This window comes from Echinops telfairi, unplaced genomic scaffold (assembly GCF_000313985.2).
Source record: "Echinops telfairi isolate 266 unplaced genomic scaffold, ASM31398v2 ScPeMD7_7409;HRSCAF=8447, whole genome shotgun sequence".
Taxonomy (NCBI): domain Eukaryota; kingdom Metazoa; phylum Chordata; class Mammalia; order Afrosoricida; family Tenrecidae; genus Echinops; species Echinops telfairi.
In genome coordinates, this window is record NW_022111309.1 from 367762 (window position 1) to 395440 (window position 27679).

At 40.0% G+C, this 27679-nt stretch overlaps 1 protein-coding gene across 1 annotated transcript in view; it reads left to right on the forward strand.

Moving 5' to 3' along the window:
* CERS3 (ceramide synthase 3) overlaps nt 1–27679 on the forward strand; it is an 88104-nt gene that overhangs the window by 49698 nt on the left and 10727 nt on the right. Inside the window, exon 9 of the mRNA XM_004709881.1 lies at nt 22445–22598. Coding sequence (XP_004709938.1) covers nt 22445–22598 — 154 coding nt within the window. The remainder of the gene's footprint in view (nt 1–22444; nt 22599–27679) is intronic.

Sequence of the window (27679 nt, forward strand, 5' to 3'; positions counted from 1 at the left end):
GTAGGGATCATGATAGTGGGTGGAGAGGAAGCATTTAAGAACTAGAGGAAAGTTGTATGTTTCATCGTTGCTACCCTGCACCCTGACTGGCTTGTCTTTTTTAAGGGATGCATAGTATTCCATTGTGTGTATACTAAAGTTTTGTTTTGTTTTAATCCATTCTTCTACTGATGGGAAAATGGGCTGTTTCCAACTTCTTGATAATGTGAACTGTGCTGTAATGAACATAGGAGCGTATATGTCTGTTCATGATCCGCCTCTTATTTCTTTGGAATATATGCCTAGAAATGGTACTGCTGGGCCGTATGGTAACTTCTCTTGCCAGTAGTTTTAGGCATTGCTATATTGCTTTCCATGGTGGTTGTATGTGTATACAAGCCTACCAAGAGTGTAGCATTTGTTATTCTGTTTTTTTGTTGTTTTGTCTCATTTTTTTTTTAATTGGGTTTCGTTGTGGGTGTAAGATGGTGGCTCATCATTGGTTTGATTTGCATTTCCCAGATGGCTAGTGAACAAGAGCATTTCCTCATGTGCTTGTTAGCTATTCATATGTCATCCTTTATGGATTGTCTATGTAGGTTCTTTTCCCACCTTCTGAAAGGGTTGTTTTTTTGTTTTTCCTTATTGTGGTGTTGCAGAATTCTGTAGATTTTAGTGATTACTCTTTTATCCATTATGTCATTGCTAAAGATTTTTTCCAGTCCGGTTACATGTTCCATGGATTTTTCCCGTGTTCCAGTTCCTAGGGTGAGCAGGCCTCTTGAATAGGATGGGTTCTCATTTTACTCCTTTGATGAAATCTTTTGATGTATATAAGTGTTTTATTCTTAATAGGTCTCACTCATCTATTTCGTCTTCCACTGCATGTGAATCCTTTGTTATATCTGGTAGGCTGTGTATGCCCTGCAATAGGGCCCTTAAGTTTGTGCCAGTTTCTTCTTGATGATCCTGATAGCTTTGGGACTTACTTAAGTCTCTGATTCATCTTGAGTTCATTTTTTCTGCATGGGGTGAGGTATGGCTTCTGTTTCTTTCTTCTGCTGACGGAGATCCAATTTTCCAGCACCATTTGTTGAAGAGGGCACTGCCCCACCCCCTTTTTTTGTCCTTTGTCGAAAATCATTTTCTTATAGGTGGATGCTTTTATTTCTGGGTTTTTGGACCTGTGCTATTTGTCTATGTGTCTATTCCACTGGAAACAGGAATGAGACAAGGATGCCCCTTATCACCACTCTTATTCAACATTGTGCTGGAAGTTTTAGCCAGAACCATAAGACAAGAACAAAAGATTATTTCCTCAGAACGTGGCTGAGGGGTTGCCTTTCCAGAGCTCCAGCTGCAGGCCACCTACTCTGCTCCCTGAGGTCTCCCTGGGGTCATCAAGAAGGGTGGGGTGACAAGAGGGGTGGGGATAAGGGTCATCAGCATACACATCAGAAGGACCCAGCTGGTTCCTGGAGTTCCAGAGATGGGGCGCGGGGAGGGAAGGGTGGCCACTTATGGCAGGCCTGGGGGGACAGAGGCGGTGAAGGAGGAGCCAGGAAGATGAGCTTGGTAGGATTGTCAGCAGATAATCCCTCCTAGGTCGCCCTGGTGGGCCTGGGGAAGGTGGTGTTGACCGCGAGGGAGACAGGGCAGGGCGGCCAGACAAGAAAACATCCAACAGAGAAGTCCGGTAAGATAAAATCAAGCTGATGCCAAGGTCTCATGTAGAAAGAAAATGTTTTGGAAATGTTGATGGCAACATATGTACAAGTGTACGTAGTACAACTGAAGATGGGTTGTCATAAGATTTGAAAGAGTTCCTTCAATACAAGGATTAAATAAATAAATAAAAATAAAACACATTAAAGGGGAACAAAAGATTAAAGGACTACAACTAGGCAAAGAAGAAGTAAAACTCTCCATATTTGCAGACAATATGATTGTATATATACAGAACCACAAGGTCTCCACAAAAAAGATTGTTGGAAACGATTGAGGGATTTAGTAAAGTAGCAGGATACAAAATTAACAAACAGAAATCAATTGGATTCTTAGCTATAATTGAAGGGAGCGCCAAAGGAGACACCAAGGAATACCATTCACTGCAGCCACACAGAAGTTGAACTAACTAGGGGTAAATATAACCAAAGAAACAAAAGGCCCGTACAAAGAAAACCAGGACTGTTACCACAAGAAACCCAAAGAGACCCACCCAAATGGAAGAGTGTTCCGTGTTCATGGATAGAAACTGGATATGTGAAAATGTCAATATTACCTAAAGCAAGTACAAGGCAATTTCAACCCAAATCCCAACACCATTATTTAAAGAAATAGAAAAACTATTTACCAACTTCCTAGGGAGGGATACGAGGCCCAGGATAAGAAAAAACCTTCCTACACAGAAGAACAAAGCAGGTGGTCTTGCCCTACCTGACCTTAAAACCTTCTGTACAGCCACAATTGTCAAAACAGCCTGGCACTGGTATGACAAACATTTTTTAATGTGCGAATTGACAATATCAGAGTAAACATATCGGAAAGCCTTAAATGGTTTGGAAAGAACAGTGTAGAACCAATCACTATTTGGGACCAGTTTGGGAGCTTCAGATACTCTCAACAGAGAAATTAATGCTACTGACCAAATAAAGGGGTAACGGCCCAGGTTCCAGGTTCCAGTTTCAGGGGTTACTGCCCTCTTGAATAGCGTCCATATAATCCTTGTGATGAGACCAGTGGCTGCTACCCTTCTTTTGTAATCCAACAGAATTCTTTAAACGTTTATTAGGTGTCTTGAATATGTCAGGCATTTTTCAGAGGGGAGCAGTGGATCAGTTGGTGGATGCAAGTATCAGATTGCCCAAATTCAAATGCTGATGCTGACTTCACACTTACTACCTGTGTCATCTTGGATAGGCTAGCTCATCTCTCTGTGCTTCCATTTTGATCCACAAAATTGGTGGATATGAAAAGTAAACGGTAGTAATATGAGTGTACAAGATAACTTAGAACAAAGTTTGGTATACAGGAAAGACTCAGCAATGGTAGTTAATATTGAAATTTAATAAGTATAACAGAATCTAGGATATTAGAAATCTTCTAAAATGAAATAGAACAAATATATATCAATACCCTGGATATTAATGAGCTCATGTGGACTGGCATTGGCCATTTTGAATCAGAAAATCATATGGTTTACTATGCTGGGAATGATAGATTCAGAAGGAATGGCATTGCATTCATCACCAAAAAAAAACAACAAAACACTTCAAGATCTATCTTGAAGTATAATTCTATCTGTGATAGGATACTACCTGGCCTCATACAAGGAAATCCAGTCAGTAAGTCTGTTAGTCAAATTTATGCACCAACCAAGAGCTAGTGATGCAGAAATTGAAGAATTTTACCATCTCAGACTGAAATTGGTCTAACATTCAATCAAGATTGTGGTAGTTATATAATCTGTTGTCAATTTGAAAATGTAGAAAGAAGGGGTGGAGTTTAGCCTGTCGATCAGGTCGCAACTTGATGACCTCATTTGGAGGTCCTACAGAGATAAATAGCTCACTGGAGGCATGACACACTCTCACTCCCCATGAGACATTCCTGATGACAAGCCACATGGAGCTAGGCTGATGAAGCCAGAGTCCTGCGAACTGTAGGAACCACGTGGAGACCCCTCTCAGCACTGAGATGTTCCTACCGCCACTGGATCCACAAGACTTTCCACCTACTAGCTGTGATCTTCCTGCATTTGGCATTATTGAATGGCTGCATGAGTCTAACGAGGAATTTATAGACTAGTTTTGGACATATGGGCAAATATTGGACTTATGGAATTGATCTTGACTGGGCTGGGATGTTTCCTTAATGTACAATTGCTCTTTTATATAAAACTCTTTCTTATACCTATGAGTGTCTATACATTTTGTTTCTCTAATCTACCCAGACACGATGATTCATTGATATTTATTGGTGTTTGGAATACAAAAGTTGGAAACACAGGAAGTTAGCTGTTGGAAAATATGGTCTTGGTGCTTGAAATTAAGCTGGAGATCATATGATAGAATTTTGCAAGACCAATGAATTCTTTGCAAATACCTTTTTCAAAAACATACACAATGACTATATTTGGTCTTCACCAAATGAAATACACAGAAATCAAATTGAATACCTCTTTGGGAAGAGACAATGAAGAAGTTCAATATCAGTAGCAAAAACAAGGCAGACCATTAATTGTTCATAAGTAAGTTCAGGTTGAAGCTGAAGAATATTAAAACAAGTACACTTGAGCCAAAATACAATCTTGGGCATATCCCACCTGCATTTCCAGAATATCTCAAGAACATATTTGGGGCATTGAACACGAATACCAGAAGACCTGATTAGCTTTGGGATGACATCAAGAACATCATCTGAAAGGTCATTAAAAAGACAAGGAATTCTGAAATTAGCTCTTAATGGTAGAGTACTGAAGGCACTAGTGATGTAAAAGAGCTGAACAGAAATGATAAAATGAAAGAGTTGGACAGAACTATTCAAGAGGCAGCTCGAGAAGATAAAGTGAAATAGTCTAATATATGCAGAGCCCTAGAGCTAAAAGCCAAAAAGGAAGAACACAGCGTATATTAAACCCAAAGAATCAAGGAAAAACCAAGCCTGGAGTCCCAATATTTAAACATTCTATGGGCAAAATATTGCACAATGCAGAAAGCATTAAACCAAGAAAAGGGTGCAGAGTCACTGCACCACAAAGGACTGGCCAACATTCAAGCACTTCAAGAGGCAGCATAGGGTTCAGCACTGAAGAAGTCTGGGCTACAATGAAGGCATTAAAGTCTCCAGAAATTGATGGAATACCAGTGAAATGTTTCAATAGGCTTATGAAGCACCGCAAGCACTTGGTCGTTTCAGCGAAGAAATTTGAAAGTCAGTTACCAGGCCAACTGACTGGAAGGGATCCATATTTGTACCCATTCCAAAGAAGGATGATCCAACGGAATGCACAAGTTATAAAACAATATCATTAATATCATATGCAAGTAAATTTTTGCTTAAGATAATTTAACAGTGGTTGCAGCAGCACATCGACAGGGAACTGCCAAAGATTCAGACCAGATTCAGAATAGGATGTGGAATAAGCGATATCATTGCTGATGTCAGATGGATCGTGGATGAAACCAGAGAATACCAGAAAGATATTGACTTGTGTTTTATTGACTGTGCAAAGGGATTCAACTGTGTGGATCATAACATTATATGATAATATTATGGATATATGGATAACCTTGAAAAGAATGTGAACTCCAGAACACGTACCTGGGCTCATGCAGAACATGTACATGTTTTAAGATGCAGTTGTGCAAACAGAACAAGGGAATACTGCATAGTTTAAATTCAAGAAAGGTGTGTGTAAGAGCTTTATCCTCTCACAATTATTATCTATCTGTATGCTGGACAAATAATCAGAGAAGATGAATTATATGAAGAATGCAGTTTCAAGATTCGGGGAAGGCTTTTTTTAAATCGTTTTATTAGGGGCTCATACAACTCTTATCACAATCCATACATACATCAATTGTGTAAAGCGCATTTGTACATTCATTGTCCTCATCATTCTCAAAACATTTGCTCTCAGGGAAAGCTTATTAGCAACGTGATATGCAGATGACACAACTTTACTTGCTGAAAGTGAGGGAGATTTGAAGCACTTACTGATGAAGATAAAGGATTGTAGCTTTCGGTATGAGTTACAATTCAGTGCAAAGAAAACCGAAGTCCTTACAACTGGACCAATAGGTAACAACATGATCAGTGGATAAAAGATTGAAGTTGTCAAGAAATTCTTCTTGCTTGGATTCACAATCGGTGCTCATGGAAGCAGCAGTCAAGAGATCAAATGATGCATTGCATTGGGTAAATCTGCTGCACAAGACCTCTAAGATGTAGAAAAGCAAAGGTGTTACTTTGAGGACTAAGGTGTACCTGACCCAAACCATGGTATTTCCAATCACCTCAACCACATGAAAGTTGGACAATGAATAAGGAATACTAAAGAAGAATCAATGAATTTGAATTATGGTTCTTATAAAGAATATTGAAAGTGCTATAAACTGCCAAAAGAACAAACAAATCTATCTTGGAAGAAGTACAGCCAGAATGCTCTTTAAAGGCAAGGATGGTGAGAATTCGTCTCACATACTTTGGACTTGCTCTTAGGAGCATTCAGGCTCTGAGAAGGATATTGTGCTTGATTAAGTAGAGGGGGGTCAGTGAAGAAGAGGAATGCCCTTAATTAGATGGATTGACATGGTGGCTGCAGCAATGGGCTAAAACATGACAGCCAGTGTGGGGATGGTGCGGGACCCGCAATGTGTTGTTCTGTTGTATATAGGACCACTATGAATTGGAACTGACTTGATGGCACCTCACAGCAACATTATAAATGTTATTATTTCCTTTCCATAGATCTCTTTGCTAGTATATAGGACTTTGACTGATGTTTGTGTGTTGATCTTGTATCCTGCCATGTTGCTGAAATTTTCAATTAGTTACAACCCCCCTCCCTCCAGCCTTTGGAGTTTCCTGTGTGTAGAATGATATCATTTGAAAATAGGGACAGTTTTACTTCTTCTTTGCCAGGTTGAATGGCTTTAATTTCCCTTTATTGCCTAACTCTAAGATTTCCAGCACAATATTGAATAAGAGAGTAATAACAGACATTCTTGTCTAATTCCTGTTCACAATGAAAAACTTTCAGTTTCTCCCCATTGCTTGAGATTTTAACCTTTGGAGTTGAACTTTACGATTCTCACTGCCATTGAGTTGATTCTGACTCACAGTGACCATATGTCCCGTGGGAGAAACCCTCGTCCTCCTGTGCAGTGGCTGGTGGTTTCAAATTGCTGTCCTTGCTGTTAGCCATTACTTACTAATTTAGAATTTTCAGTTACACGTATTCCATCCTACATGTCTACTCTCCTTGTAAGCCTAACTTACCACCTAATGACCCACCAAACTCTTTTCTGTATTCTAAGAATAAGAACTCAATGCCAGAGATTATAAATCTTTTCCTTGCCTTTTATTTTCTATATCCAACCAGAGTTTACAAAATTTCACTCATTTTCTTCAACTTATTACATACCACATACTCCAGTCAGCACTTACTATCCTTCACATTCTGGCACCACCAGACATGCTGCTCTAAGACAAGACTACTTTCCTTTTCCTTCCCCAAAACATGAAATACAAAAACTTACCATCAAATTCTGCCCTTCTTCTAGCCCCTGGGTTATATTAAATTCCCTCACTGAGTTTATCGCTTTGCATGTTACACTTTACCAATTGGATGTGATACCCACATTTCATTCTAAGAAAGACAAGCTAACCTGGAAAAAGTACCATGACAAAAGTAAGCAACTAGTTCCCAAAGAATCAAGCCAGCCAGCTAAACCACATCTTAGTATAAGACACTGCCAAGATGCATTTATGACAGCACCGAGACAAAGCCGTGTGTGCCACATTCAGGATGTTTGGAAAGCCCTCCCGTGTGGGATCGTTTCAAATGCTCCTCTGAACTACAGATGTTGGCGCATCAGCTCTTTCTGAGACCATGTGGTTTGGTAAATCTAATCTACCTTCCACCTGGAAGCCAGATTAATCAAATAATTAATTTAGATTTCTAAACTAATAATAAAAACGTGTTCTTTATGTCCCAAAACTTAATTCTGTGTAATGCTATTAATCAAACTTTCAGTCAGACAGCTAAAGTTTTAGTTATATTTAACAACGAGTTCTTCAGTTATTGTTCCTATGTGCATCTTATTATAACTCCTTGTTGTTGGGAAAATGAATGCACCATTTATCATATATATAACAATATACACACACACTTTTTAGTCCTGTGTACATTTTACATTTTATAAAACAATATTAACTTGATCAATTTAAATAATTATTATAATGTAGATTACTAAGTAAAGCCCTTATTTTTACCTTATTATTAATTCATTATTGATAATACTAACATAAAATTAAATACTCTATATCATTTGTATTTAAATATATATTAAGGTCCATATATATATATATATATACTATATACTCTTAATTACAGCAAATACTTATGACTTCATTATAATATCAGTAAATCACTGAGACTAGTTTAAAATTATCTATGTACTACCATGCCCTATTGAAATGTAGTTCAATGGATTTTAACTTTTTTTTTCATTCTATCCAAATTCAGCTTCCTTAGATTCTTTAAGAGTTCTACATTTGGACTTAAAATAACTTGGTTGCTAAGTTGATTTTAACTCTTAGAGTGACTTCCAAGATAGCGATCACACACATTCTGAGGGGTGCATTTCAAACCAACTGGAAGACCTTTTCTTTGCTCCCTCTCTGTTTTCCTTTTTCTCACTGGAGAAAGTGAGCTGAGCTCGCACTGTCCCAAAGGGGCAATGCCCCAGTTCGCTTCTAAAAGTGAAGCTTAGACTGATGGCTGGTGCTTTAAACAAAGAACCCGCCTCGAGAAGCAGGGGAATTAGTCTTTCAGTGACTAAACTTGGGACAGCTGGAGAGCAAGCTTTCTAAAATCGTTATGCCAAGGTGGCTGGCGCAGGGCTAAGCGGTCAGATGAAAGAAATGTGCCCCCCCAACAGATGGCTAACATTACCCTAGCCCACAGGGGGAAGGTCTGGCTCCTAAGGCACAGCCACTAGTGACCTGACAGCAGCCCCTTCAGCCATCAGCTGGCAGATGAAAGCTTCCTCCACCATAGCAGTGGATGCACCCATAAAGAAACTACATTTACAAACGGCTGCAGTGCTCCAACTGACAGGCACAGAAGAGATTCCCTGCCCTGCCACAGTCGAGGTCTCCCAGGTTCAGTCATGACAGATCTGGGACCTTTGCAGATATAAAGACACTGTATCAATTACATATATAGTGTAACCGTTTTTTTCAGACAGACACAAATCTTGGAATGACAGGCACTAGCTGGGAAAGCAAAGTTTTGTTTTACACAGATCTCAGGTTACAAAGCGTCCATTACTGACGGACCCTTAATGAGGCAGGAAGGAAGGAAGCCTGGACGTTTCATAGCGTCGGTTTCGGGAGAACCTGTGAGAATTCCGGCCTGGACTCAATCACAGGATACTCTGTGAGATAAGTTAGAGAGTTTAGCTCAAGGTCACAGCTACGGGGAGGATTTCTAGCTCAGTTACAGCTAGACAAAGTATATAATTCTCCTAACCATACTATATTTCCATCATAAGATAATGGCAGGTTGACTCTTCAAGTCCCCTCTGCCTAGCACACACCCGTCTGGTGTTTGCTGCTTTCAGCCATGATCCATCTGACATTAGCACGTCCTCTTCTGAATCCAGCTTGAATTCGGACAGTTCCCTGATGATATACGGCTACAAAAGTTGTTGAATAATCTGTCGCAAAATTTTGCTTGCATGTGATATTAGTAATGTTTCTTCTATAATTTCCTCTTTCTGTTGGGTTACCTTTCTTTGGAATGGGTTCAAATATGGATTTCTTGCAATCTGTTGGCAAGTGAACTGTCTTCCAGATTTCTTGGAGGATTTTCAGTGATTATTTTCACTGCTTTATCAACTTGTTGAAACATTCCAATTGGTATACTGCCACGTCATTGAGCCTTCTGTACGACTAATGTCATCATTACAGCTTGGACTTCTTCCTTCAGCACAGTGTTTCTAGATTACATGCTAGCTCTTGAAACTGTGGAGTATTTGCCAGTTCTTTTAGTGTAGTGACTATATTCTTTCCATTTTCTTTGACAAAATTTTAACTTTTTTATTTGGCATGTAGGTCACATATCACACAATTCAATAATTTAAACATACCAAATCTTCCCATTTTGGAGAGCGCCGAGTCCTAACCAATAGACTACCAGGGAACTTCCCGTTTTGTTCAGTGTTTTGACATTGGAATTCCTCAGTACTGCCACCCATGAGCTGAATTTTCTCCTCCCTTCGTTTTGATGTGCGCTGAGTCTGCTCTCTTCCTTTCGTTTTCTGACTCCAGGTCTTTGCGCTGATGACTATGATGCCTTGTCCTCTCGAGCTACCCTTTGAATGTTTCTGCTCACCTCAAGTCTACGATTGATTCCATTTGTGTCAGCTATGAGACGATGAACAGCAACTCTCAGAGTCTTTTCTGACACCCACTTTTATCTTTTCTTTATAAAGACATTTTGCTTTCTTTGAGTGTGATGTGATGCTCCTCTAGTGTCAGCCACTGGGTGTTCAGCTTCTTGGTGTTTTTTTCCTTTTCAATACCATCCCTTGCCTCGGGATCCCCCCTGACTGCTCTAGCCGTCCTCTCAGAGTGTACTCTATATCCCTGGAGATGTGCAGGGCAGTATAGCTGCTTGAATGCTGGATGGGTGACGATGGGGGCTAGTCATACCTCTCTCTATCAGGAGGGTGTGAGGAGCAAGAGAACATCCCGCATTTCTCCTCATCTGCTGTCAGAGTCCCCTGTGCTGGGATCAGAATTAATTTACACTTATTTATTTTTTTGAGCAGATGCACACCGGTGAAGAATTTGCAGGCCTGTTTTCCCTCTAGGTGCTGGTATTCAGTCCACTTGTCTGTGTTTTTCCTCAGATCCAGGGATCCAGGTTTTTCCTCTACCTATTCTTCACATCTTTGCTATAGAGGGCTGGGCAGTGAATCGGTCCAGGCCACCATCTGGCTGCAAGGCCGTTTCTTTAAGAAATAAAGCAACATTTTTATTGTTGAGCATTTGCACAGCAGAACATACACTTGTTTAACAGTTTCGGTATGTACAATTCAGTGGCGTTGATAACATTCTTTGAGTTGGGCAACCATCCTCACCCTCCTTTTCTGAGTTGTTTCTCTCCCACGAACATAAACTAATTCTCCCAGAGTCTGCTATGGAATCTTTCAAGTTGCTGTGTGGATCCCATGTACTCAAGGTGCATGGGATCAACACAAGGCACTGTACTCAGACCTTCTTTAACAGTTAAATTAAACTATTGTTCGGTCTTAAGAAAAATTTAGAGGGGATTTTTAGTTTAAAGATGATCACAGGGAAATAGCTTCAGGGGGTTGTCCAGCGTCAGTAGATCCAGAAAACCTCAATTCCAGGAGAATTTAAAATTCTGATCTTCATTTTTCTTCCTTTAATCCGAATTCTATAAAATCTTTAAACAAGACATTTATGTTCAATAATGTTAACCAGGCATCATCAGTTCTGATTTCATGATATCGTGTATGGAGGCAGTTACTCATTTCTTTCATATTTGTGGAGCCCCGGTGACATAGTGGTTACAATTTGGGCTGCTAACTGAAAGGTCAGCAGTTTGCAGCCACTAGTGGCTCAACAAAGGAAAGAAGAGGCTTTCTACTCTTGTAAGAGTTGCAGTCTCTGAAACCCACATGGGTAGTTCTACCCAGTCCCGTAGGCTCACCATGAGTCCGAATCAGCTCAATGGCGGGGAGTTTGGTTTGGTTTTCTTGGTCCGTGTTTGTGCAGCTATGTCCATACATCTCCTTTCCTTCTGTCTACTTCTGGATTATCTGATTTAGCTGATTCTCAGTGGCAATTAATTACATTAGTTTCCTAAGAAGTATGACTATTACCAAATTAGCAGAAATTACAGTTGATGTCAGTCAAATTGCATTAAGTTAGTTAACTGGGAGCCCCATTGTTTGAATTTTATTCAAAAGTATTTCAATCACAGATTTAACTTTCTACGTTATATTGACAGCTATTGATATAAAATAATATTTTTATGTATCACTATATCTCTCTACTTGAATTTTATGCAAATACTACCAGAGAACACTAAGCTAAAACAATCAGGTGAGGTGCTGTGGTAGCATAGTGGGCTTTTAACCATGAAGTTCATGGTTTGAAGCCACCACGTGTTCCAAGGGCGAAAGATGAGGCTTTCCATTTCCATAAAGAGTTACAGTCTCAGAAACCTACAGGGGAAGTTCTACCATGTCCTGTAGGGTTACTATAGGTCAGGATTTACTTGATAGTATTGAGTTGGTTTGTTGTTTATTGGGGGGTGGGGTAGTGTGTCAGGTAACTCATTCCCCTAATTGTTGACACTTTTCCTCAATAAATAACAAGAATAGTTATTTATTTAGCCCAGGCTATTAGGTCTGAAGAGAAGGAACACTGTTTTGCTGATTTTTCAAACCTGACTCTGGACTGATTGTTTTAGCTGAAGTTTACAAGTGGCTAGGCAGTCTCATTGCTTCATTTTCAGAACTCATCACAGAAGGTGTTGTGAGGAATGCAAGTGTGAGTAAGTGTGGTATCACGGGTTCAGTAAGCACAATTGTACGGTTGAGATATATAAAGATTATATTAAAGTCATCGAGTGCATGAGAGATAGAAGAGAGATTGGAATAATGGGAGTCAGACACATTTCATGGTAGCATGCTCACCTCCTGGATGGCCATGATCTTACCAGCCAGGTCTGTGCATAGCGTGGGCCGATGCTAGGTGGGGGCAGGGACCTGGCAGGAGGCTGGACTAACTGGCAGGAGGCTGGAGGACCCCGTTAATTGCTAACCCAGGGTTATATCTACTTAGGGGGACATAATTACAGGTAACCACACGTCACAGGAAGGGCAGTACAATAAGCATACACATTATAGGAGTGGATGTACAATGGGCATAGGCGTAACAGGAAGGGGATGAGCTAGGTACACATGATGCGGGGTGGGGGGGGGGGTGGCGACTAGAGGTATACATGTGACAAGAAGGACGGATCCTCGATACAGGGTGGCAGCTTAACTGAACTGGTTTGACCTGTTCTCTGGATCTCCATAGGGAACCATTATCAGTAGGGTGTGAACCCCACCTACATAAACCAAGCTAATGGTCTCAAGCCTTAGCCGGTTGTCCCCAGCAGCAGGGAGCAGGCCCTACCATAGTAGTCTGGTGACTGTCTTCAGGGAGGATGTCTGTAAGCATCTTATCTCCCCCCACAAGTAAGATACTTCCTATTTCAATGAGCTCTTATTTAGACCATTATACATTTGAAGACTATTAATATTAATAAAATTATAACATATAAATATTAATATAGATCTGCATTTCCAGATGTTCTTAAAAGGGAAAATTACATATTTCCAACCTTGAATACTATTCAGATGAAGAGCTCACCTAGATCCCAGGACGTTTGCACGTGTTTCCCTTCCTTTCTTTGATGGTCCCTCAGTGTCCACTTTTGGTGGTCTAGCTGACCCCAGTGTAGTAAAAGGTGCCCTGGGAGGCTCACATGCGAAAGCAAATGGTAGGGAGCATGGGACTGTATAAATATGTGAAATTGCAGCGAGCAGACAATTAAAAACAAAGAAAGAGAAAAGTTGACAACAGTGCTCCCAGCTGATGTTATAAGCAGGAGAGAAGAGGGAGGTCTTGCCTGGCGGTCTTTTCTGTCCTCAGGAAGCTGCCATTCTGACTGATGAGTAGAAGACAAAGTGTGGGTTCGAATGATACCCCAGTCAACTTCAGGGCTCTAGAGAACTCAGACCCTTCCTGAGATGGCACAGCACCGGAAAGGAGAGGCTCCTGTAATGCAGGAATGGCCCTGTTAAAATTGGGGCCACTCCCATGAGCTATCACTTCAGATGTAGATGAGATGTATTCATATCTCAGAACTAGACTTTACACCTCTTTTGAGGTAGAAAATTAATCTGACCATGTGTTCAACTTTTCCTGTTCAGAGGTAAGCCCTCCGAGATGCTCTTTGCTTTGAGCCCCATGTGCTTGGCATCTTCTTTATGCTGTTGATAATTTTATGAAAGACACTGCAATCTTCCTTTTCTCGACTCCACAATGTTAGAATAAGTAACTTTGTGAATAATTCATTCCTTTTACTTACCTATATATCATCTACTTATTTAGAATTAGTTTAAAGCTTATAGGAAAATTTCATGTGTATCACAGACAAGGCTTTTATGTACCCATTGCCCAGGTTTTCAGCATGGTTTCTCATGTACTGGCGTATCATTAATCTCATTCTCCTGCTTGTTAATTTTGTATCCCGACACTTTGGCTGAATCCCTTGATCGTTTCCAGCAGGCTTTTTGTTGTCCTTTGCCTTCTCTCTCTTTAGGATCATAGTCTGTAAATAGAGCTTCACTTCTTCTTTCTCTATTTGTATTCCCTTAGTTTTGGGGTGCTTTGGGTTTTTTTGGTCTGATGGTTCTGCCGAAGACTTCCATATGATGTTGAGTAAGTGGTAACGGGGCATCCTTGGCTGGTCTCCATTTCCGAGGAAGATGTCTGTAGTTTTCCCAAATTGATCTGGATGCTGCTATTGGCTTTTGTATATGGCTTTTATTATGTTGAGGAATTTCCCTCTGTTCCTATTTTGTTGAGTGTTTTTGTCAGGAATGGGTGTTGACTGTTTTCAATGCCTTTTCTGCATTTATTGATGTGATCATGTGGTTTTTGTCCTTTATCCTGTTTACATAATGGATTACATTGGTTGTTTTTCAAAGGTTTAACCCATTCCTGCGCTACTGGAATTAATCCCACTTGGTCATGATGAATTATTGTTTTGATATGTTGTTGGATTCTATTGGCGAGAATTTTGTTGAGGGTTTTTGCATCTATGTTCATAAGGGGTATTGGTCTATAATTTTCTATCCTTGTGGAGTCTTTGCTGGGTTTTGGTATCAGGCTTAGGCCCACTTTATAAAATAGGTTTGGGAGTTTGTTGTTTTCTTCGGTATTCTGGAATAGTTTGTGTGGTATTGGTGATCTTTTTTTCTCTGGATACTTGCTTGAATACCTTGTGAAGCCCTCTGGCCCTGAATTCTTATTGGTTGGAATTTTCTTAATGACTTTCTCTATTTCTTCTTTTGTTATGGGTCTTTTGAGTTTTCCAACATCTCTTTGCATTCATTTGAGTGAATAATGTATTTCTTGGTATCTGTCCACTTCTGCTAGGTTGTCAACTTTGTGGAAGGACAGTTTTTCATAGTAGTATGCTGTTATTGGGAGCTCTTGTAGAGTCACCCTGTCCACCTCTTATTCCATGTATTTGCATCTTCTCTTTTTACTTTTGTGAAGTTTACCAGTGGTCTATTTTGTTCATCCTTTCCAAGAACCAATTTAGTGTCTTGTTGACTTTTTCCCATTTTTTTCTAGATCATTGTTTCTACTCTGATCCTTATGATTTCTTTTGTTCTTTCTTGTAGGGCTTATGTTGTTGACCTTGTTCCAGTTCTTGAAGGTGCTGCGTTAGGTTGTTGATCTGGGATTCTTCCTCTTTTCCCACATGTATGTTGATTGTTATAAATTAGCTTCTCGTTGCTTTTGCTGTGTCACAAAGATTTTAATGTGTCAGGTTCTCATTATTGTTTGTCTAAAAGATTTTAAAAATTTCCTTCCTTATTTGATTTGTAACCCAGTAGCTTTTAGTATTATGTTGTTTAATCTCCATGTGTTTATCTTTAATTTCTGTTCACTTTATTGTTGATCTCTAGTTGTATAGCATTTTGGTCTGAGAAAAATGGGTTGTAGAATCTCATTTTGGGGGAATGTGTTAATGTCTGCTTTGTGGCCTACTATGTGGTCTATTCTTGAGAATTTTCCATTTGAATTGGAGAAGAATGTATACTGGGCTTTTCTGTATATATCTATGAGGTCAAGTTTGCTGATTGTGTTGTTGAGCTCTTTTGTGTCTCTATTGGGTTTTTAAATTACTTCTCTCTGGTCTATTGTGAGCTTGGCTGGGGGAAATGATAGGTTTCTCCCCTTTCCTCATCCCCTACCCCTCATGGAGAGATCACTAAAGATATGAGTGTTATAGCAAAGTATGGTGAAGAATCAAATGGTGCCCCACTATCGGAAATAATCACATCTGGGGTTTTAAAGGCTTGTCTTTAAACAAGCAGCTATCTAAGTGAGGTGTCAGCTATATCCACATAGAAGCAACCTGCGTGATCCAAAGATTGTAAGTATATAATCCAAGATCTGAGGAGGGCCCACTATTAGAGCTTACATTCTGAGCACCCAGTTTGCAGAAGGTCATGGATGATAGTGAAAGCTCTCTCTCTGGTTGCTTCTTATTCCCCTTTTATTTCTTGTAAGATAAAAGGTGATGTAGGTCACACCTGGAAATTCCCTTACCATGCTATGACCTAGTAAGGATATTTCATGCTACCTAATCCTCTTACAACTGATTGACTGATTACATCAGATCACATCACTAAGGATGATTATATTATTACATTTTCAGGGTCCTCATGTGCATTAAAAGAGCCCTGGTGGTGTCGTGGTTACATATTGGGATGTGATCATCATGATCATCAGCTTCAGGAGAAAGATGGGGCTTTCTACTCCCATAAACAGTTACAATCTCAGAAACCCACTGTGAGTCTGCATTGACTCGATGGCAGTGAGTTTGGGTTTTTATTTTTTGGTTTCATCTGGACTAAAACTTCCATGAATATTCCTCTGACCACTGACCGTCAGGCAGGATGCATTCAAAAGTGGATTAATGCAGACATAGTTAGGTTAAAATATAATAAATACCTTATCATTTGTTCTACTTTTTGATCCACTTTAATTTTTTTCTAGTTTTTAATATTTTCTGCTTTCTTTTTTATTTAGAATTTTTTGTTTTATTTTGTTATTATTATTATTGATGTTGTTTGTATATGAAATCAAGGATAGGTAAATCTATAGAGGCAGTAACTGGATAACAGTTTCTTAGGGTTATGTCAGAGGTGGTTTAGGGAAATGTGGAGGTAATAATAATGAGTACAAGGAAAAATAAAATGATCTATGCACATATATTTAGATGTTAAGTGTTAAGGTAGCCATCGGACATTGGGCTTCTACTCATGTACTCCCTCAATGCAACAACACTTTGTTCTAATAACCAGAATTCTGTGATACTCACCTTCCTGACATGATCGCTGAAAACAAAATGGGTGCATAAGCAAATGTGGTGAAGAAAGCTGATGGTGCCCAGTGATAAAAAAAACACAGCATCTTGGTTCTTAAAGGCTTGAAGATAAACAAACAGCCATCTAGCTGAGAAGCAACAAAGCCTACATGAAAGAAGCACACCAGCCTGTGTGATCATAAGATGTGAATGGGATTAGGTATCAGGCATCAAAGACCCAGAACAAAAAAATCATATCAATATGGATGGCAGAGTAGAGACCCAAAGCCCATCTATAGACAATGGACATCCCCCTTATAGAAGGGTCACAAGGAAGAGAAGAGTCAGTCAGGGTACAGTATAGCACCAATGAAACATACAACTTTCCTCCAGTTCTTTGATGCTCGCCCCCCACCCCCACCCCCGCACTGTCACGATCCCAATTCTACCTAACAAATCTGGCTAGATCAGAGCAGGTACACTTGTACAGATAAGAGCTCACAACACAAGGCAATCCAGGACAGATAAACCCCTCAGGACCAATGATGAGAGTAGCAATACCAGGAGAATAAGGGGAAGGTGGGGAGAGAAAGAGGGAACTGATCACAATGATCAACATATAAACCCCTCCCTGGGGGACAGACAACAGAAAAGTGGGTGAAGGTCAGTGTAAGACATGAAAAAATAATAATTTATAAATTACCAAGGGTTCATGAGGGAAAGAGGAGGGAGTGAAGGGAAGGAGGGGAAAATGAGCTGATATCAAGGACTCAAGTAGAAAGCAAATGTTTTGAGGATGATGATGGCAGCGTATGTACAAATGTGCTTGACACAATGGATGTATGCATGGATTGTGCTAAGAGCTGTATGAGCCCCCAGTAAATTTATTTTTAAAAAGAGAGAAGAAAATGTCCTAAAACTGTGGTGATGATCATACAGCTCTTTTTAATATGAATAAGCTATTGAATTGGATTATATATGAACCATATGGCAATAAAACTTTTGAATAAAAGTTTATCAGAACGAGAGGAAAAAATTTACAGCTTTGGAAACCCAAAGAGGCAGTTCTACTCTGTCCTGTAGGGTGACTGTAAGTTGATGTCAACACAATGGCAATGTTTTTTGTTTTGTTTTGATTTTAGCACTGCCGCTTCTAGGGCTCTATCGTTTGTGTCTGGAGGGACCCAGTCAACTGGGTAGGGTTAGTTTCCCTTAATGCATAGGGATCAGAAGACTTCCTGACTTGTGTAGATTGCAAAAGAAAATAGCGGTGGCCGACTTTAACCCGGCACTGCTGCTTCTTTGGTAGGTTTATCACATCTCTTTCTAATGCTGCCAATGCTTCCCATCGCATTCAAAATGAAGAGCACATCTCCAGCCGTGACATTCAAAACTAGCATGCACCTCCACAACCTTGTCTGACGGAACGCTTCCCTGTTACTCCTTAAGCCATGATCATCTCTTTTATATGCCTTACATTTTCCATCCCACCACTCAGTTGAGGGCCTTCGTACATGTAGGTCTCTCCAACTATAAGTCCTTTTTCTCTGTTTCCTTCAACCAGAAAGAAGAAAGAAATCTTTTTAAATGCAGGACCATTTAATTCAGAATCCCACATTCTGTATACTGTTCTTTTCTTTCTTTGTGTGGATCGAAATATTATTATGGATTTAGGTGATTTTTCACATTTTCTGGTAAAATTTGTGAAGGAGATGCTTTTCTGTAGGCTCCTTTGTCAATTTTGACATACCCTGTTTCTCCGAAAGTAAGACATCCCCCGAAAATAAGACCTACTTATAGTCTTGCAGCCAGAGCAGACAGGAAGCGCGAGGTCTCTTTTAATAAAACAATAAATGTGTACCGTATTTTTCTTCATGGAAAAATAAGACATCCCTGAAAATAAGACCTAGCTCATCTTTGGGAGCAAAAATTAATATAAAACGCAGTGTTATTTTCGGGGGAACAGGGTAGACAAATTCCCAAAGGGGGCTTAATAAAGATCAAGGTGCTGGGCCACATAATGGAAGGTACCACATGGCTACCGATTACTACTGAGAATATGACTTGGAATTTTTTTTGGTTTTGTTGTTACACTACCGTATCTGATTATTCCTAATCTACAGAGTTTTTTATATCTTAAATGGAACCATTCATACTGAAGCTTAAATATACTTCTAATAATTTACAGTCTCTCAGTGTTAACCGCTGACATTGTGTACATTAGGTATACAATTATATCTAAATACCTTTATAAGTAATTATTTTTCCCTGAAACCTTTTTATTAGTGTAGTTGAAAATATAATTGAGTACAAGGTTTAAGATGTGAGCAGACTTGTTTCATTATACTTTGCTATATTGCACTTCATAGTGTACTAATTCACTTTTACAAATCGAAGGCTTCTGGTAACTTTGTGTGTCTGTGTCACATTTTGATAATTTAAGAAATATTTTCAACTTTTTCATAGTGCTATCATGTAGTGTAAACATAACTCTGATGTGCAATGGGGAAACTGCTATGTGACTCAGTTTACAGCAATATCTTGCCGTATTGTGGTGGCCAGGAACTGGACGGCATTGTCTCTAAGGTACCCCGTGCAGTTTTATTAATGAGAAGAAGAGAATCCGCTTTATTTGGATGACATTTTTTCGTAGTTGGGGTTCACATGTAAATATCAGTCTCAGCTCGGGGCAGTACAGGCAAGGGCTGAATTTGCCCTACGGGGCCATAGTTTGCCTCTCCCGGCTGTAAGGTTCCTAAGAGTGGTTACAACCCCTAAGGCTGAGGTAGGGTGAACCAGAAAGGAACTGGGAATCTTGGAAGAGCTGTCCTCCGCCCTCAAACCCCATGATAGACATTCTGAAGGAAACTCTTTGGAGAACATGGACTGCAGCTCGACCAGGAAGGCCGCTAAGGTGAACGCTAGTAGACAAGTGTAAACTTGAAAAGTAAGTCTACTCCTCTTGCTCCGGCATTACAGTGTCTCTCAAGCACCCTCTACTGGCAGTAAAAGCATCAAGCCAGCTGACAGAGACTAGTTCATAGGGACTGGTTTCATAAAACAGAACCAAAGGGGGTGGATTTGGACCTGAGAAGGAGTCCCGGTGTCACTGTTGGATAAGTGTTGGGCTGGTAATCACAAGATAAACAGTTCAAATTCACTAGCTACTCTGCAAGAGAAAAGATGAGGCTGTCTACTCCCATAAAGATTTACAACATTGTGTATCATATGGTGATACACAAGCTAAAACAAAATATCCTAAGGGATTTTTGTTTTGACTTTTTTGGTCTTGTTTTTTAGTGTTCCAGTGTGATTTAGGTGAAGGTTTACAGAGCATATCATCAAGTTTTTGTTTGCTTTTAACTTTTATTTGAATTATTTGGGAGTTTATTTCAGATAATCATTTTTATATTGAACAATTTAAGTAACTTATCAAACCTCCTCTTATCCTCTTATAGGTTATTATCTTCCTTTCACCCATGTTGACCCTCTAGCCCAGCGGTTCTCAACCTGTGGGTCGCAACCCCTTTGGGGGTCAAACAACCTTTCCACAGGAGTCGCCTGCAAAATTGTAGTTATGAAGTAGCAACGAGAATCGTTTTATGGTTGTGGGTCACCACACACGAAACTGCATCAAAGGGTCGCAGCATTAGGAAGGTCGAGAACCACTGCTCTAGCCTATTGCTTCCTCTTCTTCCCCATTTCCACCCACACATGGGAACCATCAAAGTCCGTTTCTTTTGGTATGAAGAGCTTTATCTTTATCTTTTCTTTTAAAAAAGTGTTCCTGAAAAAAAAAAAGTGTTCCTGTACAATGTTTGTCCTTTTGTAATTGACTGAATTCATTCAACATAATGTCCTCCAAATACATTTGCAGAAAAAATGGAAACAGAACCCAGGCCTCAGTCCATATAGGAAAATGAGCTCAAGGTAGACTGAAGACCTAGGGTTTACGTTTAAGTCTTTAGTTTATCTCGAGTTCATTTTCCTACATGGACTGAGGCCTGGGTCCTGTTTCATGTTTTTCTGCAAATGTAAATCCAATTTTGATAGCACCATTTGTTGAAGAGATTAGCTCTTCCTATTTAATGTCTCTTGACCCTTTGTCAAAAATCAGTTGTGTGTAGACGGTTTTATTTCTGGGTTTTCTGTTGTGTTCCACTGGCCTACAGCTCTGTCATTGTACCAGGAGCAGGCTGCTTTGACGACTGTGGCTGAGTAGCGCTGTTTCCAGGTCAGGAAGTGAGGGCCTCCCACTTTGTGCTTCTTCAGTAGTGCTTTGCTTATCCTGGATCTCTTTCCTTTCCACATAGATTTGTGACTCATTTTTCCATTTCTTTAAAGAATGATGCTGGAATGTAGACTGGAATTGCATTATGCTTATAGGTTGCTTTGGATGGCATTGACATTTTCACAATGTTGAATCTTCCATGGACATGGAAGATTCTTCCGTTTATATAGGTCTCTTTTGGTTTCTTGTGGTTGTGGTTTGTAGTTTCCCTTGCACTAGTCTTTTGTTTCTCTGGTGAGGCTTATTCCTAAATATTTCATCTTTTGCATGGCTATTGTAAATAGTATTGTTTTCTTGATTTCACACTAGGAAACTTCCTTGCTACCCTAATTTTACCATTGATTAGCAGTTATTACATTGTGTTATAGGGCAGGTCATGAAGGATTACTGGATGTAAAATGGCAATTTCCTGAGAATTCTGACCAAGCCAAGTTGTCACAAAACCTAACTAACACATGTATTATAATTCATAGAATTATTCACCAAAAAACAATTTTACTGTGTGTGAATCTTAAAAATTGAATTTAATGTTAAATCAGTATAGGAAAATATTAGGAGATAATACACCCAAATTACAATATTTCTTACTTAAAGTTATACACTTTTCCCATGAATAAATTAGTTTAATAATCAATTTAATAATAAACAAAGCTATACAAGAACTCTAAACTCATAGCGGTGCATGTAGTTTCTGAAAAACAAAACAAACCAAAAAAACCCAGCCCTTCATACTATATTAGTATCTGTCACTGTGCATCAGGGGTCACTGGGACGGTGTAAAATGTAAAGGAGACTGTTTATAAGATTAGGAAAGGACACAATTATCTTTAGAAAGTGGAAGTTATAGTGCACACTTTGCTTCTCTAAAGCCTCTTTCATCTGAACTTTTATTTTGTAGAATTCTCCACTCAACTCTGGTACCAATACATGATACAGTGGCATCAGGCAGTGATTCCGTGTCTTCACTGTGCCCCTTCCTGAAAGGAGGGTAGGGCGAGCGTGTGCTCCCTCGTTTGTAAAGTGGAACGGGGGCACGGAAACATGACAGTATAGTCCGTGAGCAGTAAAAATACCTTTAATTTTAACTTTTCTTTTTAAAGACAGACTGTTGTTTGCCAATAATGTAAAAGATTTTTTTCCTTAGAGAAATGACTGGATATAATTTGAAATGAAATAAGTGTTATATACCTTAGGGAAAAATAGTTGTTTTTCATTGAAAATTCACAGGTTCCTTCTTTCTCTCTTTTTAGGATTTTATATTGCACGTTGATTCTGCCTCTGTACTACCTCGAACCTTTCTTTTCATACATCTTCCTCAACTTCCAGCTGATGCTCCTACAAGCCCTTCATCTTTACTGGTGGTTTTTAATCTTGAAGATGCTCAAAAGATGCATATTTTCCAAGGTAAGAGCTGCCCAAGTGTGTTAGTCTGGGTCCTTTAGAGAAACAAATCCACAGAAACTCATGTATAAGAGAGAGTTTTATATAAAGGTAAGTGCACCTCAAGAAAACATCCCAACCCAGTGCTGCCCAAGCCCACAAGTCCAACATTAACCCATATGTCCGACACCAATCCACAAAGTCCTCCTCCATCTCACTAAACACATGCAATGATGCCGACTGCAGGAGGAAAGCCGAGTCAGTGAACGTGTAAACATCTCAGTGCTGGCAGGGTTCTCACACGGCTGCTCCAGCCCCCAGGGCTACATCAGGGTAAGTCCACGTAGCTTCTCCTCAGAGATGTCTTGCAGGAAGTGAGCCTTGCCAGCTGAAGCAGGGAACTGGCTAAGGCAGCTGCACCCTGGTCCCACCATCACAAAGCAAGAGACCTAAGAACTAGAAAGGCGAGGTTCACTGAGCCATTTATCCTTCTGCCCTTCAATTAACTCCACATGTGTTTATTGACCAGGTTGGCACAATAAACTAACTACCTCACCAAGTTTATTTCTCATAACATATATATTCCATAGCCAGATTAAAGATGATGTCCCATAGGATTACTGTACTCTCACCAAGCTATAGAACTAAAGCCCCAAACTGAGTTACAAAAAACCATAATGAAAGCCCTTCTATTATCTAAGATGTATCATGAATTTATTGATATATTGCATTAGGTAAATCTGCTACACAAGACTTTTTGTGAGTATTGAAGACAAGATTGTTTCTTTGAGGACTAAGGTATGCTTGACCCAAGCCTTGGTATTCTCAATTGCATCATATGCAAATGAAAGTTGGACATTGAATAAGGAAGACCATAGAAGAATAAATGCATTTGAATTGTGGTGCTATAGAAGAATACTGAAAGTACCATGGACTGCTAAAAGGAAAACCGGATCTCTATTGGAAGAAGTAAGGCCAGGGTGCTCCTTAGAGGCAAGGATGGCAATACATTGTCTTACATACTTTGGACATATTGTCAGGGGAGACCAGTCCCTGGAGAAGGCCATCATGTTTGGTAAGGTGGAGGGGTAGCGAAAAAGAGTAATGCTCCTGATGAGATGGATTGACATGGTAGCTGCATCAGTGGGCTTGGGCGTAGGGAGAATGGTGAGGCTGGTTCAGGACCATACAGTGCTTAGTGCTGTTGTGCACACAGTCTCTGTGGGTTGGAGCTGACTTGAAGGCCCCTAACAACAACGTAACAGGCGTGCTGTGACTCATAATCAACTCAGTGGTTTGGCTTTGGAAACTGAAATTTGGCCCACTTTAGGGTATCACCATTCATTTATGTATGGCATAGTATGTTATCATCTTCAGAATGATTGACTTGCATGCAGCAAGTATACTAATAATTAATTGAAAAACTCATTTTTATCAACTCTATGATTTGTACATATTCTTTAGTAAATGTGTTTCAAAATTGTTGAGAAGTAGAAAAATGGCGTGGAAATGTTGGTAACTGACCTCTGGAGTTTCCTTTGTCTTTGAACTTCCAGATCTAGGCAGAGATAGAGAAAATCAGGCTACATCTGAGTCAATCTCAAGATCTCCTCAAAGATGCTTGTTTTTAACTAAAAGACTAAGATGAGCCCATTTACATAAGCTCTAACTCTTCAAGTTGGAGAGTGAAAAAAAAGGTGAAGTAATTGAGGTAAATTTAAGAATTTGAGTAGCTAGATCATTTGCACACCTAGTGGTTGGAATAGAGAAGGACACGGAATTCAACCAGTCCTTTCGTTTGTTTTTAAATAAAATTTTCTTAATTTGCAGCTGATATAATCCTATAGAGAGAAAACCCAAAGAATCAGTTAAACAATTGCTCGAACTAATGGAAAAGTTTGTCAGTGTAGCAGGCTATCAGACCCACATACAGCAATCATTGGGATTCTTTTATAACAAGGGTGATGATAGTGACAAAGACATAAAAAGAACAATGCTATTTATAATAATCACACAAAAGATAAAATATTTAGGAATAAATCTTACCAGAAAGGCAAAAGACTTCTATAAAGAAAACTACAAAACAACTCTTCAAGAAACCGAAGGAAACTTACACAGAAGAAACAAGTTACCATGTCCTTGGATATGTAAACTAAAAGTCGTGAAAATGTCCATGTTACCAAAATTAGTTTGCAAATTCAATGCAAATGTACAAATGTACTTGATACAGTGGATAGATGGATGGATGGATGGATCATGATAAGAGTTGTATGAGCCCCCAATAAAATGATAAAAAAAACCCAATTTTCTTACATTTTCCCCAATAATACAATGACATTTCTATTAAAATTTTAAAATAAATAAGTAAAATTAGGTGTCTATAGGTAAATTCTAACCCACTGGTCTTCATAGCTATTGTTGTACCAGTAGCAGGCTGTTTTGATCACTGTGGCTATGTAATAGGTTTTAAGGTCTGAAAGTGAGAGGCCTCCCACTTTGCTTTTGTTTTTTTAACAGTGTTTTATTTATCCTAGGCTTCTTTCCTTTCCATATAAAGTTGGTAATAAGTTTTTCCATTTCTCTGAAAAATTATGCTGGGATTTGGATAGCAATTGCATTGAATTTGTTAAGTAATTTTGGTAACATCAACCAGTACTTTCATTGAATCAAGTCTTTCTGGAGCTCCTCTACCCAGATAGCAGGTAGTAACTGTCCCCTTATTAACAGGCGAGTGACAATAATTGCAGATCTGGAAGGGATTCAGGGGGAGGACGTTTTGAGACTCTAGAAGAGTCTCTTGTTTGGTTTCAACCAAACAAGATGTCCAGTTGCCTAGAGATGGGCTTTGCGTCCCCACTCCTCACTCCCCCTCATTCACAGTGATATGATTTTTTGTTCTTTGATGCCTGAGATATTCCTGATCTCAGCGGAGAAGTATAGGCTTGATTAAAAACTCAGGAATCAGAGAGCTGAGGACAGGAGTTCCTAGTCTTCCACACTGTAGTTTGGGACAGCTGCTTGCAATTGCAGTTTGACAGCAGCAGTGGAGGTCTCAGGAGCCTTAGTTCTCTCAGTTCATGTGCCTTCAACAGTCAGATGACACGTGCAGTCTGTTCAATAGCGGGGGCAAAACTGGCTGTGAAGTCAACTTACTTCAAAGCCGTAAAGCCTTCCTTTAAAGAATGCTATTTGAAAGCTTAGTTGTCCCACAAAAGGAGGGAAAGGGTAAAGGTGGCAGTTCATACTCTTAGAGAACTAATTCACAAGTCAGTTTTCAACTCTAATAATTTAGCATTAAATCAATCTTCGATAACAACTTTTAAAAATCATTTTATTGGGGTCTCCTACAACTAGTTTCACGAACTGTACATGCATCCCTGTGCCAAGCACATTTGTACATGTGCTGCCATCATCATTCTCAAAACATTTTCCTTCTACTTGAGCCCTTGGTATCAGCTGCTCGTTTTCCCCCTCCCTCCGCCACCCTCCCTCCCTCAAGCATCCTTGATCATTTATAAATTATTATTTTTTCATGTCTTACACTGTCTGAGATTTCCCTTCACACACTTTTCTGTTGTTATATGTAGATCATAGTGATCGGTTCCCCCTTTTCCCAGCCCCCTGACTCCTACCCTCCTGGTATCTCTACTCCCATTATTTTTCCTGAGGGATTTATCTGTCCTGGATTCCCTGTGTTTCTAGCTCTGATCTGTATCAGTATGCATCCTCTGGTCTAGTTGGATTTGTAAGGTAGAATTGGAATCATGATAGTGGTGGGGAGGAAGCATTAAGGAACTAGAGGAAAGTTGTATGTTTCATCGTTGCTACCCTGCACACTGACTGGCTGGTCTCCTCCCCGTGACCCTTTCATAAAGGGATGTCCAGTTGCCTAGAGATGGGCTTTGCGTCCCCACTCCTCACTCCCCCTCATTCACAATGATATGATTTTTTGTTCTTTGATGCCTCAGACCTCATCCCTTCGACACCTCGTGATCACACAGGCTTTTTCCATGTGGGCTTTGTTGCTTCTCAGCTAGATGGCCACTTGTTTATCTTCAAGCTTTTAAGACCCCAGACACTATATCTCTTGATATCCGGGCACTATCAGCTTTGTTCACCACATTTGCTTATGCATCCACTTTGTCTTCAACGATCCTGTTGGGACGGTGAGCATCAAGGAATGCAAGTTTAATAGAACAAAGTGTTCTTGCATTGAGGAAGTACTTGAATAGAGGCCCAATGTCCATCTGCTACCTTAACACTAAACCTGTAAATGTATGCACATAGATCTATTTCCCCATCGTCATATATAAATATATTTGCATATGTACATGTCTGTATGTAAATCTCTATAAATGCCTTTTGCTTCCTAGTTCCTTCCTCTATTTCCTTTTACTTTCCTTTTGTCCCACAATCATGTTCAGCCTTCATTTGGATTTCAGTAATTCCTCTTGGTTACACTGCCCTTGATCAGGCCCTATCAGGCCTCCTATATCATCCTCGCCATTGATTTTGGATCACTTGTTGTTCCCTTGTCCCTGGGGTTGTTAACACCCACTTCCTTTCCCCCACCTTCCCCTCTCCCATGTCCGTCCCCTACCCCTAAACCATCAGTCCTGTTGTTTTCTCCTCCAGATTGTTTATCCCGCCTATCTTATCTAGCTAGACCTGCAGAGATAATAATATGCACAAAAAACAAGGACCTCCGTTGCTTTGTTCCTCTTGCTGTTCTGGTGCACAGAGTTTCGCCTGACTCTGGTGGAGTCAGATGAGGTGCAATTGCCGCACTGTGTCTCCAGTGTTGTCCCCCTGTAGCTCTATGGGTCAGTGAGGGTCTTGTAGTGGGGCCAGCCTTGTGGTCTTCTCTGTGCTTCCGCTGCTCTGAATGGGAATGTTGTCCTCAGGGCTTGGTGGGCCAGGGTATGCTCCGCTCTCTCTTCCTCTCCCTTCATTTGCTCCTGTGTGCTCTGAACAGACATGTGCCTCTCCCTGAGCTGTAGCTTCAGTGTTGTCCTCTGAAGTGAGTTTTTCTGTGGGGAATGGGGCTGTTCAAGTAGTTGGAATTGGGGCTGGCCCCTCAGACCTCTCTATTGGTTCCCTGCTTC